This window comes from Sodiomyces alkalinus (genome assembly GCF_003711515.1).
Source record: "Sodiomyces alkalinus F11 unplaced genomic scaffold SODALscaffold_1, whole genome shotgun sequence".
NCBI lineage: Eukaryota > Fungi > Ascomycota > Sordariomycetes > Glomerellales > Plectosphaerellaceae > Sodiomyces > Sodiomyces alkalinus.
In genome coordinates this window covers 2,680,495-2,698,946 of record NW_021167079.1, presented here as the reverse complement: position 1 = coordinate 2,698,946, position 18,452 = coordinate 2,680,495, and the positions used below count along the sequence as shown (strand labels likewise).

The following is an 18,452-nucleotide window of genomic DNA, read 5'->3' as shown; positions in this document are numbered from 1 at the left end:
TATTAGAGTCGCTATCGTACTTATATCGTAATTTAGCCTACCAGCGTTCCTTAAGGTGGTGGGGGAGGCACGATATAACGAAGTAGTTCTTCGTAGCGTCCGTGGGGAAGGATTAAGAATCCAGGTCGAACCGCTGGTTAGCCTCCTAAATAAATATACGGTACTTAGCCTAGGATATACTATCCTATTTAGGTAAGGGGAAATTAAACTTAGCCTAGGTAGCGGAGCCGTGTATCGAGGACGTCGTGGATATATCGTGGGTATACCAGGGTTCTATTAGGGTCGCGATAATACGACGCCGTGGCTCTACTATACGAGAGTGGGTAGTAGGGTTAATAGCGGCGGCGGCGGTAATAGTGTCCGCCTCGAGTTTAGTAAGATAAACGAGCTTACGCTTACGGTGGTTCTATACCTCTATCCACTTAATGTGTTCGTCTAGTTATTTATCCGTTAGCGTGGCCGGGTTAACGTTTGTATACGGGGGCAGGTTAGGGTCCTATGCCTATCCTGTCGCGGTTATAGGAGGAACAGGGATAGTAATAGTGGCAGAGGTAGTAGTAGAGGTAGTGCTAGCGACACGAGTAGGTATAGGGGTAGGTACCGGTGCGGTGGTAGAGGCGGGAGTAGTATCGGTTCCCGGTATACCCCCGTTATCTTCCTTATTGGTGGGGTCGTGGGCGTCTTCTATAAAGGCCGTCTCGCTATCGCGGAGCTACCGCTCGAACTAACTAGCAGCTTCGTTAAAATCAAAGGTAGGATCGTTTATTTCGTGATAGTTAGATATCTTGGTGACTCTCCTTAACGGTCTTCGCGCTCTTAGGGGTAGAGCGATTAAAATGTTCAATAGGTAGCCGTAAAGAGTGAAAAGGTAGGGTTAAGTAAGGAACTAGGTATGGTCACGATAGGATTATAAGGGGATTAAACGTGGGTGTAGCTAAGGAATTAGATTAATCGCTGGCTTCCCTCTTTAAAGGGGAGGCTCCCTTGCTCCTTAAGATTACGCCCTACTCCTTGAGGGCTGCTTATTTGCTTCCTCGAGGGCTGCCTTATTTACTTCGAGGGACTATTCTGTTTACTGTGTGATAACTTACTTTATTTATGCCTTAAGGGGTCTTAGACTGGGCATACCTGGACCCCTATAGGTTCACACTGGGGACCCATTATGACCACTGCTGCAGGCACCTGACAGAAGTTATAGGTAATCACGGACTCGCCTGTAAGTTAAAACTTCCGGTAACTATAAAAATTTATAATATCTTTCCTATTTCCCTCTTAGAGCCTTAGAGTCCTCGTATAGATAGCGTCTAGGTCCCTAAAGAAGTCTAGGTAGAACCTTAGGAATCTGATAAGTATAAAGTTAAGGATATCCTGGCCTACCGTTATAATAGAAACCGCCGATAATACCTAATTAAGTAGGAAGGCTATAAACACGAAGAAAACACTTAGGAACCTACGCGGAATATCCCGGAATTACTCCGTCGCGAGTATTATACTAAGAGGTCCTAATATATTCCCTATATAGTTACTCAGAACGCCTTATAAGTTTAATCCCGATATACTAGGACTAGAGAATATATCACGTATTAGAACTTTAGGAATTCACGTGCCGAACCCGTAAACCTCCTAAATTAGGGTCTAGAAAATTAATTATTACCCTATAAGGACTTACTATTATACTAAATAGGAAAATAAAAAAGCTAAATATTTACTACCCTTCCCCCCTAATATAAATTCTCGGTAACTATATATTAACCACCGCCTAAACTTCCCTTTTACTACGGCTACTTACTAAGTAGGTGCTCGTATAACCGTTTACCTATAGCTATAAAACGTAGTAGCGTACTCTTTATAATCTCCTAATAAGACCGAGTATCTTAAACCGTCTCCTTAGCGGCATAGCGAACTATAAGAGCCTTATTAAAGCCCCGACGATGTTAGGCTTAATACCCACTCTTAGCCTTACCTAGTAAAATCTATAGCTCCTTTAGTTCGGCCTATTACTAAGTTAGTAAGATATACTCTTTTAGGGGGTAAGGTTTACTTATAAGCTACGTATCGGTGTAATAACCGCGCTCGTTAGCCTTAATCAGGCGACGCTATATACGCTTACTTAGTAACTCCGCCTTAAGAGTTATCTATAAGTCTATTAATAATCCACGGAGTGCCTCATTAGGAAGGGGTTATAATCACTCACCTTTATATAACCCCGAGAACTATTACCTTAGTAATATTCGTATTTATACGAGTTAATAGTATACGCCTCCTTATAGGCGCTAAAGATAATATAATCGCGACTACCGTTTAGCTTAAGCCGGAGGAAGTGCCACGTATAACGGTTATAAGGAGCGCGAGGGTGGGTGCCCTCTATATCCTCCTTAACCGTGTATATAGTATCCTCCTATAACTCGTTATCGCCTTTATAGGTATCGGCTATATCCTTATCCTCGTCGATATTATTAACCGTATCCGGGTTAGTATCGTCCTTATCCTCCTTTTCCTCCCCGTGGTTTACTATAACTACCTTACTACCCTCTCCCTTAAAGAACCCCTCGAAGGAATCGTTATTAATTATAATAACACTATTATTATTAGTCTCTTTATACTTACTAGGAGCGTACTCGCTATCTAACGATAGCTTAATAACGGGGCTATTACCATAATTTAACCACTTTAGTAGTAGTGTTATTATTATTAGTAAGGCTATTTTATTAGTCTATAACTAGCCATAGCGCTATATTCTCTTAGCGGAGGTTCTCTATATACTCTATAATAAGCGCTAGTTAGTCTTTAGTTAGATAGTTAGATATAATAATAGGAGTTATTAGCGCGTTAATAATTAAAAGTTATTAATATTATAAAAGCAGGCTACCTCTTATTACTTATTAATCTTCACGGATAGACGTGTAGAGACACTTACTAGTAGGAGAAGAGTTATGAATATATGCTTATATTAGGAAAGAAAAAGTTAATACGAAGGTTATATGGGAAAATAGTTAATATTATTATTATTACTATAGTAAGAGGTTAACTAACCCTGGAGAACCGCGTATACCTTTCTTATATCTACCACGACGATATATTATACCTACTATTAGACCTCCTATATCCTTTTATTCTTACTATAATAAGAACCCTGCTAGTTAACGGTAACACTATAGGTAATCTCTTTATATACTTACTTTAAGGATATTTTAAGCACGTTATTTATTTACACGATAGTTATTTATAGATTCCTTTTTACTTCGCTCTTTAAACTAATTATACTGCCCTTAGGACCTTTATATCTAAATAACGTCTTAGTTAGATATAGCTATATCTGCGATTTAAGGGTGAACGCTTATTATCTTCCTTAAGTACTCTAAGTGGGAAGAAAGAACCCGGTCTAAATAAAGACGGTTATACTAAAGAGTTTCGTAATAATACAGGTTCCCTTTACCAGATAATCAATCTCTCTTTAATTATCCGTATTTACGCTCCTAAGGATAGGAGTATTTCTAGAGAGGGGCATATTATTAGAATATATAGTACTTATACGTTACCACAGGACTAGCACTAGACTTATATATAGATAGGGGGATCGTAGTCAGGTCAGACTATTAAAGATATAACGCGTCGAGGTTAAATAAGCTAGTCAGCTTAGAAGTCGGCTTAGATCTAGTAAGCTAGTTAGCTTAGGAACCAGCTTACGCCTAAACTTAGTCCTAAGGAGGCCTCTTACTACCCACTTAGTTAGAAAACCTTAGGTAGGTATAAAGAGGTGAGTGCCTTCTATAGTTCCGAGAGTCTTAGAAGGACTCAACGAATAATCTTATCACGATACCCCCTCTTTAGTTCCTACTAGTCCTTAGGTGATCTTATATCGTTGAGTAGTCGCCTATCACTCCTTATAGTATACCTATAACAACGGCCTAGGTAATCTTTTCGCTATAGCCGCCCTTAAATTCATCCTCTAGGTCCTCTAAATACTCTATCCGGACCTTCTCTAGCCATTTTTACTATAGCCGTTCCCGTATATTTATTACTCCTACCTAGGACCTAAATATCTTAAATTTCTCGCCGTATAACGCCTTTCTTAATCCATCTACTATTATTTCCGCGCTCGTAACGTATATTACGAGTATTTACCCTTATTCCTTTACTTAACGTAATTAGTGGCCGTGGATATTAACGTGATAGAGGCGCGTTATTAGTATACTAATCTCTTAATTAACTAATCGAATCGTTTAGTTATTATCGTATAAGATCCTTAATTCCGGATCATTAAATTCGACTCCTATACTAAGTAATAGGCGTTATATAAAGATACTCTTTTTTACACCTTATACTAACACTAATAGCTCTGCTTCTATTATTAATATCGTGACCGTATCCTGCTTATTAGCGCGCTACGCGATTATACCGCTAAATAAGCGTATCATATACGCTTAACTACTCTTTCGATTAAGACTATTATCGGTAATATAACCGCGTAGATACGGCTTTAGAGTGGTTTGGCAGGTGGTTATATAACCCCCTTTTCAAGGCTACGGGGTCCACCCCCTATATATATATTAAGGATAGGAGCCGGATATCCCTATCGAGGGACTAATATATAATTATTATTCTCTTTTATAATTGCTTATTCTACGTTTAAGGTATCTTTCCAGTTTAACTTACGTTATCCTAATTAGAATAGTGATTACCAATCTACTTCTTCGCTAAAGGTTATAGTGGTGTTAGTTATATTTTAGTTATATATCGTGGTTTTGCTAGACTAACCTCTTTATCTAATCTTTATCTTAACGATCTAGTGCCACTACGTCTTTATCCAGTTATAATATAGTACTCGGAGGCCGATTTATTCGGCGTCCCTAAAGTATTCTAACCCTAATCAGAGTAATAAAGGCGCTTAAGGGAGGTTCCGGCCCTCCTAAACGGACTATTAGTTAATAACCCTAGGAAGAATATAAAGATAATAACTAAGGAAGGATTTAACGCTTTAAGACTAAGGGGAGATTTACTCTAATAAGATTAGGAAAAGAAATAACTGCTTAGGTAAGAGTTAAAGAACTATTAACACTTTTAATTATAAGACCCGCCGCCACGGAGGTAGTAATTATAGGAATAGAAAAAACCGATTAGATTATAATAGAGTTAGATTCCGGATATAGAATAGACTTAATAGGGGGCTTATAACCCCTATTACTAATTAAAATAGATTCTTGCACGATAGCGAAGAAAAGATAAGACCGCCAAGAGCAGCTTACCCGGATTAGGGTAACTGAACCCTAGCAGACCTAATAAAAAGCTAATACCGAGTATAGGAGCGAAATAACAATACCTTATAAGAGGACCCGATAGTCTAGTAAAGACCTTTACGGACCCTATAAGTAAGTTATAATACCTCTTCGTAAGACTTAGCGTGTAGTGCTTTTAATATTTATATCCGTGAGTATAGCCTTTTTACTAATAGGTAATCTCCTAATTATAAGGGGCCTTTTCCTTTATAGTGAGTTAGAAAAGCCTAACCCCGAAGATAAGTATTACGGAGTAAAACCTAGGATTACCCTCTTATTAAAGACTTTATTACTCTTATTAAGACGAGATAATATATATAATAACCTAGCTAGTATCTAGAATACCTATAGGATCTTCTCGCTAGACGATTATTTTAAAAAACCTTTCCCTAAACGCCCTAACCCTATTATTATTATTCGCCTACCCCCTTATACTTATACCTAAAATACTATAGATACTTAGAATTAGTATCGCGAGGCTACCCTTATTATCGTCGTTAGCGACTCCGATAATAAGGCTCCCTCGCCGGCTATTCCCCTTATTCTTACGCCCGCTATTTCTACTGCCCCTAATTAAGGGAACCACGATATTAGGGCTACGGCCTTACCTCCGCCCGCTTTTAGGCCGACTACTACGTCTACCACGGCTCTAACTACTATTTCGATAACTACCCCTAATACTGCCCCCGGATTAGCCTTTAGATCTACCCCTGCCTATAGATCGACTACTACCCCTGCCTACCCTATTTTTACTACCTAGCCCGCTTCGAACGCTCCTACTACCGCCGCCCCTAAGCGTTAGTAGTCCCCTACTACCGCTAAAGACCTGATTAAGCTACTATAAGCCTTAATAAGCCGTGACCGAGAGAGTATTATCGCCGAGGTCGTTAGAGCCCTACCCCCTATTACCGCTATATCGAGAGCACCCCTAAATCCCCTCGCTACTAGAGCTCCCCGCTTTAGTAGTAAGTCCCTCTCCACGTTCCTTTAATAGTACGATAACTATACTAAGCTTAACCGCCTTAGTAAAGCCGATAAGATTACCTACGTTAACCTATATACGGATACGGCTATTCGTCCTACCGTTAAACGCCTAGTTAAAAAGGTTTAAGCCGTTAAAGGCAGTTAGTCTAATCTAGTTAAGAAGCTCGTTAAAGAGTACTCTTATCTAGGTTTATAGGATCTTCTAGCGAGCGATTTTAACGTCGTACGCTTTCTAGCCAGCGTCCGTAAGGTCGAGATATTATATAGGGGTACGCCTAGGCGTTATAAAGGGGAAAGAGTCGAATTCGGCATTATAGTCTTTTCGGGGGACTAAGTCGGATCGACTAGGCGGAGAAACCTCCACATGTTATTATAGGTGGTAACCGATTCGTACAGGCGTGGCTAGAGCTCCTAATCCTTATAGGTTTTATATATAATAGGGCTAAGATACGATATCTTAATAGTTATTTTATAGATTAACATGCTATATCGGCGCGGCTAGATAGCTTCTTAAATCGATAGTAGTAAAGGTAAAATAGTAGGTAAAATAGGTATATCTTCACTTAGTAAGTAAGACTCTTAATTATTAGATAAAGCGTAGTTAAAATCGTTATAAAATAGGTTAAAATTTGATTAAGGCAATTATATATAATTATAACTGTCTCCGACCGTTAGGGAAACGCTGCCACCGTATTTTATATAGTGCAGGTTCTGTAAGCGTCCACCCGAATTATACTCTTGGCAATCCGGCCCATTACATAACCGAAAAGACTGTGGTCTATTCGACAATAGGTGCACGTAACCGACCGGATTATATAAGGAGCGTTTCATCCGATCTTCCTGTATCTAGATTTTCACCCATCATCCATCACAATTTACATTATCTAGACGATCCAGTTTTATGCCATTACGGCCCTGCTCTATTACACTAGTCGGCCCGGAAAAGTGGATCCGCTCTAACTAGGGGGGTGTGTTGTATTAGCACGAGCCTCGGGGGTAGGCATAAGCCTTAGGGGTAGGTATAGGCCTCTGAACTTCCCCTCAGGAATTTCAGGGCCGTGACGATAGCGTGCTGTATTTTGGTGGGCTCGTAAGGACATCACCAAATACGGGCTCTACACTACGGCCTCAGGGTACCGCGTGGGTCGAGACTGTGGGTTGCTATGGGGTCACGGTTCGGAATTACCTGTATCCGGATGGCTGCCTAAGGAAAAGCAACGGGTTTATCGGGGAGCTAGCTAACTCCCGCCTTAATTCACGGTTCCTACAACCAACGTTAGCATGGAGGACCTCGAACGTCAGATCAAGGCGCTTCAAGAGCGTGAGAAGCAATTCCAAGAACGAGAGAAGCAGCTGATACGTGACAAAGAGGCAGCAGAAGCGCGAGAAGAGCAGGAGAGACGCGAAAAGGAGCAGGAGAGACGCGCAAAGGAACACTTGCAGCAGCGTGAAGCGTCGACTCAATTGTCTGACTACATCCTCAATGTCGAGCGGCACGTATTCGCCAGGTTCTCTATTGAGCCCAACCCGGTCAAGACATCCAAACCCTCGGCAACGAAAGTCGAGGGCAAGTTCTATCCACAGCACTTCCAGCCGTGGACGGACTTTGCGGCTATCCACAACGCCACGTTCGACGCATTTTCTGCAGTGCTTGCCGGCCGTGCGTGCTTCCCGTCGTTGATATCTGTCGAGTTTCTGGGCAACGACCTTAGCCCCAAGGTCTCGAGCGAGCTGGCGCTGCGGCCCTTTGTCCGCGCGGCCATCGAGAAGCCGGCGGCGACGGTGGTGTCGGAGTACCTCGGCGTGGCAGACCACAGCAAGTTCAGGGCGGTTAAGTTCCACGGCAACGTGTACGGCATAGCACTCGAGGGCAAAAATGACCCATCGCTCGAGCAGTCCACAGGAGAAAGGGCGTCGTCGTCGACAGAGCCGCCTCGGAAGAAACGGTCGCCCGTTAAGGACATGGGCGTTCCGGACCGATGGCTGATCGCCTATCCTTGCGCCGACAGGCCGGGACCCAAGGAGGAGCCTGTTCTAGTGGCCGAGATCAAGCCGGCTCACGCCCTTAACGGGGGGAAGCTAAACCGAGTCTTGTCTGCGCCCGGCGATGACTTTTTTCTGCGGACGGCTCGCCAAGACATCGCCGTATCTGACTCGACTGGACTGCCGGGTGAGGTACATGTGGCCAAGGCGCTCTGCCAGGCCTTCCACTATATGATTTCCTCTGGCCTCGAGTTTGGGTATGTGGCTTCCGGGGAAGGCCTGGTGTTCCTCCGTGTGATGGAGGACGACCCGAACACGCTCTACTATTTCATGTCTGTCTTCCCCGCGAACCGGGGTCCTGGAGGAGTGGTTGCCTCACGGGCGCCCCGCGAGACGGCCGCCGCCCATCTAGCCACGTTGTCCATGCTGTCTATCGATTCTACTCGCCGCTCGGCAAGTTGGATTGGCGCCAGGGATGGCGATCTGAGACGGTGGCCCAAGTCCAAGGCCACTGTGCCTGCTCTGGCGGACATACCGCTCCCGCTGCTGCCACATGACAGAGGCAACGACGGAAGCAATGCCGGAGGAAACGCTGGAGGTAATGCCGACGGAAGCAGCAGCGCCACTGGTGGCGGTGCTGCTGGCGCCCAAAGCCCCCGGAAACGCCCACACGCGGATGGATCGTCATCGACGGGAACGGGCGGCGAAGTGACAGGACCTAGCGGAGCCCAACAGGCGCGTCTCACGGGGCCTTTTATAGTAGCGCCTCCGACGCTGCCGTACTGCACGCAGGGGTGTCTCCGTGGTCTCTGCCGTGGCCAGAGGCTGGATCCCAAGTGTCCCAACGTAGAGCTCCATCGAACAGGCGGCAAGGACGTGCATCCAGTCACAGTGGCCCAGTTCCAGGCGCGCCTTGTGGCCCAACTAGCTGACCACATAGAGAGAGACTGCCAGAGCCTCCTGTTTGACGGGTACTTCGGCCGCTATGGCGCTCTCTTCAAAATCACCCTCACGGTGCTAGGTTACACGTTCGTGGCCAAGGCCGTCCAGGCCATGCATCACCGCGTGCTGCAGCACGAGGCTGCCATCTACAAGGCCCTGGATGCCTTCCAGGGCCGCATCATCCCCGTCTGCCTAGGCACCGTCGACCTGGCGCGGTCGATCCCGCTGCGCAACTGCCAGTGGGTGTCGCACATGCTGCTCATGTCGTACGCGGGACCCGATTTGAGCTCGCGAGACCTACGTCCCGCGGGCGTGGATCTGGACGCGGAGGCCAAGAGGACGTGGACGGAGCTGTGGGAGGCCGGGCTGGAGAATGATGACATCCACGACGCCAATCTGGCGTGGAACGAGGAGGTGAGTCGGGTAATGCAGTTTGATTTTGACGATGCCGGTTTGCGAATTGTGCCGATGGCAGCGGCAGCAGCAGCGTCGTCGCCCTCGTCGCCGCAACGTTCGCCGCTGCAGGTAAAGAGAGGCCTGAACGCGCTCCACCACGGCAGTAGAGGAGGGGTTGGTGAAGATAATCGTGTAGACAAGCGGGCGCGGACGGCGGCATGACGACTCTGGCTTCACGAGGTATACTATAATATAGAGCGTTTTACTATAGCTAAAGCAATACAGCGCATCAATTTACATACCATAGATAGGGCAGTAATAGAATTGAGGGATTTATGAAAATAGTTAATTATTACTATTTACTATTTGCTATTTACAACGTCGACGGCGGCGCCGTTAGCTGGGATGTCCGTATCGGCGTTGGCCCTATCTGGGCGGCAGTACTGGGGAAAGACTTCAGTATAGTACAGGAGCGTGGTCGGGTCGTCTCGAGCCACGCGTAGAAATAAGAGGGTCTCGCCGGTCGCCATATAGCCAAATTCGAGTCCGGAGGTCGCCATATAATGAAAGGACTGTGTCAGCACGTAGATAAAGAACATACGTCCTAGGATGTTTGTGGACGGAGTTCCCTCGGCTCCGCCGGCTGTGTTCACGTTGGTGACGCCCGGCACAGCCTGGCCCGACGAGGCTTTCCAGGCCAGCCGCACCAGGAAATCGTCGGCGACGGGGTCTTCTAAGTCTTTCACTTTCTAGAAAGATGGGCAGGCATCCCGACAAGTCTCTTGCGGCGAAGCTGGGCTGCAATTCACTCTAAGTTGCATTGGAAACACAGACCCCCTACCCAAATAACCTCCCACTCAGGTAAGCCCAGTCTCTGGGACAACGGCGTCCTAAACACAACACATTACATAACCTACTTTAGCAGGTGAGCACCCTTTGACACTCCGTCAGGCCGCTTCCAGTGCACAGGCACACCGCCCCAGCTCTCCTCGGCATACCGTTCCTGAACCTTGCTGCAAGTCCGCAAACCCCAGTCCGTGACGCCGACCATGGCGCAGCTCTCGAACATGAAAGCGCAGCTGCCGGTCCCCACCTTGGCGGGCCGCAGCTCGGCGTTCCGGGCCCCCTCGCTGCTGGCGGCATCGGGCCCGTGTCCGCTCATGGTGTTGTGCAAGCTGGCACCGCCGGGTACGAAACCGCCCCGGCCGGCGCGCTTGGCGTCGTAGTCGCCGGTGATGAGGCCCATGAACTCGCTCATCGTGTTGCGGTGGAAGTACGGCGGCCGGAAGGTGTCCTCGGCCACGAGCCAGCGGGGCGGGAAGATGACAAAGTCGGCGATGGCGGCCCCGGGGACGCCGGACGGCGCGGTGAGCACGGTGAAGATGGATGGGTCCGGGTGGTCGTACGAGATGGTACCGACGGTGTTGAAGCGGCCGAGGTCGTACTTTACCGGGTAGTAGTTCCCGTGCCAGGCGACGACGTCAAAGGGGGTGTGTGACTGGTGGGCCTGGAAGTAGGTGTTGTCGAACTTGACGGTGATGGTGTAGCTGTGGGGCCCCTCCTGTGCGGTGGCGCCAAAGTCCTCGTCGAAGGCGGCGACGGGGGCCTGGAAGTCGCGTTCGTTGGCAAGACCGTTGGTGCCGATGGGCCCGAGTTCCGGCAACTTGAAGTGGCCCTGGTACAGCTCGAGAGCGTATCCGCGAGCTGAGCCGGAGGGAAGAGATACGTGATACTTCACGCCCCGAGGGATGACGCAGATTTCCATGGGCCGAACGAGCAGATAGCCGAACTCGGTGCGGATATCGAGAGTTCCCTCCTGAGGCACAATGAGAAGATCACCGTCGGCTGAGTAGAACGCCGAACGGTCCTCCATATCCTTGCCGGCGGCGTAGACGTAGATTCCGATACCCTGCTTCAGGGTCGGGTCGCCGGCGCCGGCAACCAGGCGTTGTCCCGAGACGAAATCTAGTGTCTTGGACTGGTCATGGTCGAAAGGATCCCACCTCAACTGGTTGGGGATGTAGTGCAACTTGGGCGAGGATTGCACGCCATTCTCCCCACCCCCCCCGTTCTCCTGCTTTTCTGCTATCGAGGTGATGGCCGGGCCGAACGGAGCATGCGCGCAGGAGGGGAGGATGCGGTAGAGCCAGGCTTGCCTGTTGTCGTGCCGAGGCGCCGTGAAGGAGGTTCCGGAAAGCTTCTCCGCGTAAAGACCATGAGGCGGTTTCTGGGGAGAATTTTGGCCGATGGGGAGCGAGTCGGGGACGGCTTCGGACCTAGAGAAGCAGTCATCAATTAGCTCCGACGTGCCTGGTAAAGCCCACGTGGTGTAGGGTGGGAGAGGAGGGGCGGTAACGGAGAGACGAACTCAAGATGGGAGTCGAAGCCGGTCTGATACCTGTATTTCTCAGGGAAGTCAAACGTGGTGACAGGCATGGTGACAACGTGGCCAACGGGGGCTGACAGGCTTAATGGATGACGAGCTGATGTGAAGGACTGACTGTACGTAGGCAATTCTCTTGTCAAGGATCGAATCGCTTGATCCCGATGGCGAAGAAAGTTGTGACTGAGACGGGAGATTCCATTGTTGGACGTGTTCTGACAAAGTGTTCTTAAAAACAGAAGCAGGTAACGGTATCTCGGATTCTCGGTAGCTGTGGAACAGCCACCAAACTCTGGGGAGGGGGGAAAGACGTCAGTTCTCCGTGAACATCCAGCTTAAGCCGACCGACTCCTCCGCTTCCGCACTCGTGACCGTGACAGGAAGAGGGACTTCCCTGCCGATAGTAGCCGGGGACAATTCATTCCGTTTTGACATCGATTTACTCAGCAGTACCACGTGACTGGACGCCCAAATCAGACCCACTATAAGGCGGACCTCACAAATTGACGACGTCAACTTCAGTGATCCGACGTCCATTATGCAGCTCTTCTGCTCCTCTCCTATTCCAAATTTCCAATGGTGATATATTCGCCTGTCAAGGATTTGGATACGCCAGCATAATCAAATTCGCCGCGACAACGCGAATACACATCAGATTCCGAAGGCAATGACGAGACGAAGCATTCCGGAGCCGGAGAGTCGAGACGCAAAACTGAAGGCTGAAAGGGGCGATGCCAACTACACACGAATCCAGCGACACTCTTCCAGACTCGGCATGCTCTCTAAGGTTGTTTCGAGATATCCGCCTGGTCATACGAGCGAACGCTACTGAGCCAACGGCTGGGACGCTGCCGAACCGCCACTATATTTCAGCGACCGCGGGAATTGGGCGCTTACGGATCCCCAACGCCGGGTCGCGAGGACTATTCCTAACCCCCAGCTGTTGATTCTTGAGCAACCCGCTCAAATTTTCTGGCAAGTTAGCGAACCGAATCTCCTTGCGGTGGTTCCTTCATGTAGGTTAGACATGTTTAAGATGCTTCTCCCTTCTTTTCCCATCTCTCCGGGGCATCATGCTCATTAGGGAGCATTAAAACCCAACAACGCATCCTCTGAGGCCTCCGCGATGTGCATAAAGGAGCTGGACACCGAGGATATGACGCAGAAACCAATGCAAACACTTGATAGTCCGATTAAATGACGATTTAATATTCGTTGTTTGTCATACCAGGGCTCATAGCAAGACCATACTGCTAGCGTCCTGCGGTTTCAGTGAAGGTGACAATTGTCTGCCCCAGAAGTATACTCGTGATACACGCGGTCCGAGATTGGTACCGGACAGAAAAGGTTCGCAGCGGCATGCCGGCGGTGTTTCTAAAGCAGAACGCAAAAGGTTCCAGCCCCATCCGACGATAAATTATCGCAATATCCCGTTCTTTACCATGTGCACCCAAGTTCGCCTCGCAGACGCCGAAGAAAGCTGAGACACCGGAAGAAACCTGATACCAATACCAGATAGGTACATAGATATGGTGAGGGAGGGGTGTAGAGGGAGTATTGGATAAGATGACCGAAGTGTGTGGCCGGTGGGCAGGCCTTCTTCGCCTCTTTACTCCTGGTTCTTCTTCTTCTTCTTGCCGCCGCCACCAGAAGACGAGGTGGTTGGGTTCTTGGCGAGGTGCACAATAAGTCGCGTCCACGAATCCTCCTTGTCCCACTCAAAGCCCAACAAGTATGGCTGGTCTAGTTCATCGTCGGCCTATTGCAAGACCAGTCAAATCCCATCTGAGGAAGTAAAACATGTCGGTAAATAATCAGCGACGTACCTTCTTCTTGTATGCCTTGTAGATGGCATCCATGGCATCCTTGATTGTTACCCCCTTGAGGTTCCTTGCGGTCACCTCCATTCCTAGCGGGAATCGCAAGTCAATCTTCTTGACGGGGGGTGTGGTCAGCAGTTTTTTGAGCATTGCTGGCTCCTCTATTGAGCTCGGGGATGTGTTGATCTTCCTATGTGAGGAGCGAAGCTGGTTAGCTTAGATAAAGCAGACGCAGCGCCTTCGCAGACAAATTGACGGTTCACCCCTCCGATCATACTCGAGAGAACGGCAAAGGGCACAAAACGACTTACCATCCGGTCTTCTGTGTGTCCGGTTCAAGCTTTAGTTCAATGCCCTGGGCCTCTGGAAAGGGGCAAGCGAATTAGTTCCATGCTTCTGGTTCCGAGAGATTCGAAGCAGAACGTGTGAAATAAGCAGGGTCGGGAATCGAACCTGAAGTAAGGGAACTTACCAAGATCATTGATGTTCATCACGCCAGCAGCGCTGGAGCTGGCCCTTCTATGGCCCTTCTCCTTGGGCGGCGATGAAGACAAGCCCTGGACGGCGGAGTCGACCTTGGTGAGTGGTTCTGACATGATGGAGGCTAGACTGGTTTGAAGTTTATTGATGTGGGAACGGTCACGAAGAGATCTAAACAATGGAAAGAGCCTCCCGTTAGCTCGATGAAACGTGCAATGGGTCCCGCTTACGAGTGCGAATAACAATACCTCAGTCAAAGATCCGTAGTTGCGTCAAGTGTTCTCAAGTCGGTGAATGGAATCAGGCAAGATGAGGATGAAAAGAGGAAGAGAAAGAAGGAGAGTTGGGTAGAAGAAGAAGAGGGGTAGCTACCAGTATTAGTAGGTAAAACAAGAAGAGGGGTAGGCAACGGTACCTTGAGGGTACGAGATGGAAGCGTAAGGTAAGGTATACAGAGTAAACGATGATGAGGAAGAGAGAGGGGAAGTACAGTTTGGATGATGCGGAAGGCGGGAACAAGGACGAGGAGAGAGAGGGTACGTAACCAGTGCACATCACTCGGCGCCCGCGCTTCTCCCCCCCCCCCTTTCCCCAAAACACCCAAACCACAGAGATGTACGAATGATCCGTACTTCATATATCCCTGCTCATATTTACCATTGATCTACCCTGCCCTCCCCAGGGATTCAGGAACACAGGCACCGTTGTGGAGTACCGGTGGCATCCGTCCTCCGCGGGCCTCACGTTTCCATGTCATTCGCATGGTTTCTCGGCAGACAATCCGGCCAATCCAAGCCTGGGATAGCTTTGGTTCTGCATGCATCATTATCCTAGACGTGACGCCTAATCACCCCATTGCTACCCTTAATCCAGAGTTCAGCTGCTGCGGGAAGTTGGAACGTTCGTAATTTACCTAGAAGGTAGATACCGGAAACTAAGAAAGTCCGAAGGGTGCAATGTGTGGTGGAAGCAAGAGGGGCAGGATCCAGATCAGTGCTGATCTCATTTCCGGTACCTCAATTACAGGTCAGCCGACCAACAGGTTGGATTGGGGAGATACATACATCAACGGGCTAAGGCAGCATACCTTAGTCCTTAGGTACAGTGCAATTTATCTTCAGTACCTGCGTGCACAGGTTCTAGTACGTGTACGGTAAGAAGGGAGATTCGCGTAACATAAGACAAGGTTACTGCGTTCAGACAAGGTGGCTGAATGATACCTCAATCGTATGTCGTCAGTCGAGGTCAGCTGTTCGTTGGTTCCGGAGATCCCCCGCCCGTCTCGGTCTGGAACGATCAATGAACGATGAAAGGTACCCACATCGCATGTACCCATACAGAAAGAAACACTGTATCCGTGCACTTGCTCTTCCCAAGCTCCCAGTGAACCTCCAAAGCTACCCCGGTCCATCCGTCCAGTCACGTCGCGTCCCAACTCATGCCACTCGCAGCCCGGTCCAATGATGATGATGGTTTCAGTGGGCGGGGTACACCTACTGGAAGCCCCGCCAATCATTGTGCATCAGTCGACCGGTCATCACCAGAACATCGCGTGATTGCATAACCCACTCACGGAATCAGGCAACGCAGCTGCATCAACCAATGTACGAGCGGGGTTGGGGAGCTTTGGTAGGTACTTACGTCACGTGGGTCCCTCACTGCCTAAGAAGGTATAGCGCCGGGTTTCCTGTCTCCTCACCGTAGTCACCGTGCTCACCGTGCTCACAATCCCACTTGCTGACCCGTGTAAATTCTGGGGTAAAATCCGGGGAATGCTGACCTGACCCACTTAGGCAAGCATGACGGACCCACCTACGACTGCCCCCGTCCACTAGGTGCAGAGTACAGAGACTCCCGAGTCACCTCGTCTCCCTCACCCACGTCCGAATGCATCAACCTTCGTCCCAAAATAAGGTCCAAGACACCACCCCGCAAGTGTCACTTGTTGTTTTGTCAACAATCTATTCGAACTTTCACACGATCAACTTGACCCGTCTTCAATTCTGTCCGGGGAACTTACTAAGTTATAACTTACTACAATATTCCAGCTCCCATGCCTCCGATGGGTAATGCTCAGTTGGGCTTAGCTAGGTGTCAAGTCCGCGTCTTGCATACTGCCAACTCACACAATCTCAGTCTGTTAACTATGCACGACAGTCGAGAGCTACCAGACCACCTCCAACCCATCACGCGTCCAATGAAGGTATGACAAGTGATGTGCGCCGGGCCGCTCCGATATGTGCTAGCCGAAGCCACATTCAGGGCCCATGCCACATTGATTTCATCTGTTAATATTATGGTATTGTATACAGGGACTTGAACTCTTACGGATATATACGAAGTAGAGGACTTCCCTCCTGTGCCATGTGCAGGCAACTGCAAATATCCATGTCTTCAGGCTGTCCAGTGTCTGGGGGCCGGGGTTTCTTGCTCACAGTCCATAGCAAGGAAGCTGAAGACATCCATTTACATTCTTTGCCAGCCGCGGCGCTTACTCAGTAGAATGTAGAGGGCCTTAATCAACCACTCAGCATCTTTCTATATTCTGTATATTCCCGAGTACTCAGAGTTAGTCATTACCCCTTCTTGAAACGATACCCTAACTTCTTACCGGGAGTCGGGATATCCAACCCAGCCGTAGCACAATATGTCATGGTGCTCCTTGAGCACTGTATTTCGAGGGGGTGTACCTTGGGCATCAGCGTATCCCCACTTATTGTCATAGTCTGACCTTCCTTAAGTTCATTCTCGGGTCACTGATATGAAAGGACCACGACACGTAGAGCGAAAGTTCTACAGACCTACCCCGGCCACTCTAGAGTCTTGTTATAACACTCCCCAGGCCTGGAAACCGAGAAATGCTACACCGAATCCCCATTCCTTTCCTGAGATGGCTCGTTCATCGACCTTTAAGCGCCCCCATATATCCGTTTCTTCCTCTTCAAATATTCGCTGCTTCAATAGTCTTCAAGCCCAGGAACCTGGATTCCCCCTCCTCCTGGGCTGGCCCACGCAGCGTGCGTCGCATTTGCGCACGAGCCAGCCCCTGAGATGACAAGTTGAGCTATCGACGAGGCACCAATGCAACAATGAAGCATCTCCATCAGTGACGTTGTTAGTGAACATGGAATGTGAACCATACAGTAGCTAGGTAATAGCTACCATGAGGGTGTCATGATTCGTGCTGCATTTCGGAACTATTTTGGTATAATTGCAAGCTGGGTGCTTTGGGCCCAACTCTTCCATGAACACGAAGTGCCACACGGGCCGGGCACTGCTAATCTTATGGGTCGGATTAGGCAATAGGTATTCGGCGTCCCGTCTCCGTTACCTCCGGAAGAGTGGGGCATTGAAGCCGGAGGAGGAGAGTTCTGACTCGGTTGTCTAACATGTCTACCGTCCGACAACGTGCCGGTCCATCCGACCATCGTACCCCGGATCCAGGGCCGGAGTCGGTATAATAGAAGAGTGTTGTGTTCAATGAACCACGCCGACTAAGAAAGAGGTTTTGTCGACCTAAATCATTTCGCTTCATTGTACTCGCAACACTCGAGATGGCGCTTGATCATCACATCACCGAATCCTTGTCCCCTGGCCCCACAACGCCCCTTTTTGTGTCCTCGCCATAGTTGTGGTCCCCCTTTCTCACATTCCCACAACCAAGTATCTACGAGTCTACGACATTAACAGCTTGATTGAAGCGATAACATTCGTCGATTTGCCAAGATAACAGAAACTGATGTAGTCCAAGACTACGTCGGTATTTGTTCAGACGCTGAATAATGAGAGAAAGATCTCGAGAAAAGTCGCGTGAGAAGTGGGAACTAGAGGAATTGCGTGCTATCAACTTCCCATAACAACACCAAGCTTATCTCCGGGGTCGAGCACCGTCGTCGAGTATGATCGTCTATCTAGCCATCACGCCATTTCGCGCCATCCACCCCTCATTTGGATGAGGCTTTGTGACTCGTCCAGATGTTGTCCCTGGGGAGTTCGTCGTCACGTCGTTCATCATCGGCTCTCCACGTGCACGGGACCACTGAATGGAATCGAAGAACGGTCGTCATCTGAAGCTTGTGTGCAATATGCTATTGTTTGCCCCGCCTTTTGTGAGCCCATGGCAGCTCCGGTTTCCGATTATCGGCCATGTCCGACAAAGTATAAAGATTCGAGCTTGGACGTTGAGGG

General features: G+C 48.7%; 3 protein-coding genes across 3 annotated transcripts; 1 reads left to right on the top strand and 2 right to left on the bottom strand.

Moving 5' to 3' along the window:
* Positions 1–7,315: 7,315 nt before the first annotated feature.
* On the top strand, positions 7,316–9,913 carry SODALDRAFT_326686 (hypothetical protein). Its single transcript, XM_028610229.1, has one exon. The coding sequence runs from the start codon at positions 7,542–7,544 to the stop codon at positions 9,801–9,803; it is 2,262 nt and encodes a 753-aa protein (XP_028470330.1). The 5' UTR covers positions 7,316–7,541; the 3' UTR covers positions 9,804–9,913.
* A 238-nt stretch (positions 9,914–10,151) lies between these two features.
* SODALDRAFT_287849 (homogentisate 1,2-dioxygenase) lies at positions 10,152–12,321 on the bottom strand. The gene is made up of 2 exons (XM_028608582.1): positions 11,950–12,321; positions 10,152–11,857 (listed from the first exon to the last, which is right to left on the bottom strand). Exons 1-2 carry the CDS (start codon positions 12,015–12,017, stop codon positions 10,495–10,497), a joined length of 1,431 nt encoding a protein of 476 aa, XP_028470329.1. The 5' UTR covers positions 12,018–12,321; the 3' UTR covers positions 10,152–10,494.
* Positions 12,322–13,573: 1,252 nt separating this feature from the next.
* SODALDRAFT_319181 (hypothetical protein) lies at positions 13,574–14,380 on the bottom strand (the record flags this gene model as incomplete). The annotated part of the gene is made up of 4 exons (XM_028609435.1): positions 13,574–13,723; positions 13,791–13,974; positions 14,096–14,147; positions 14,257–14,380. The coding sequence occupies 4 exons, from the start codon at positions 14,378–14,380 to the stop codon at positions 13,574–13,576; spliced, it is 510 nt and encodes a 169-aa protein (XP_028470328.1).
* Positions 14,381–18,452: the final 4,072 nt, after the last annotated feature.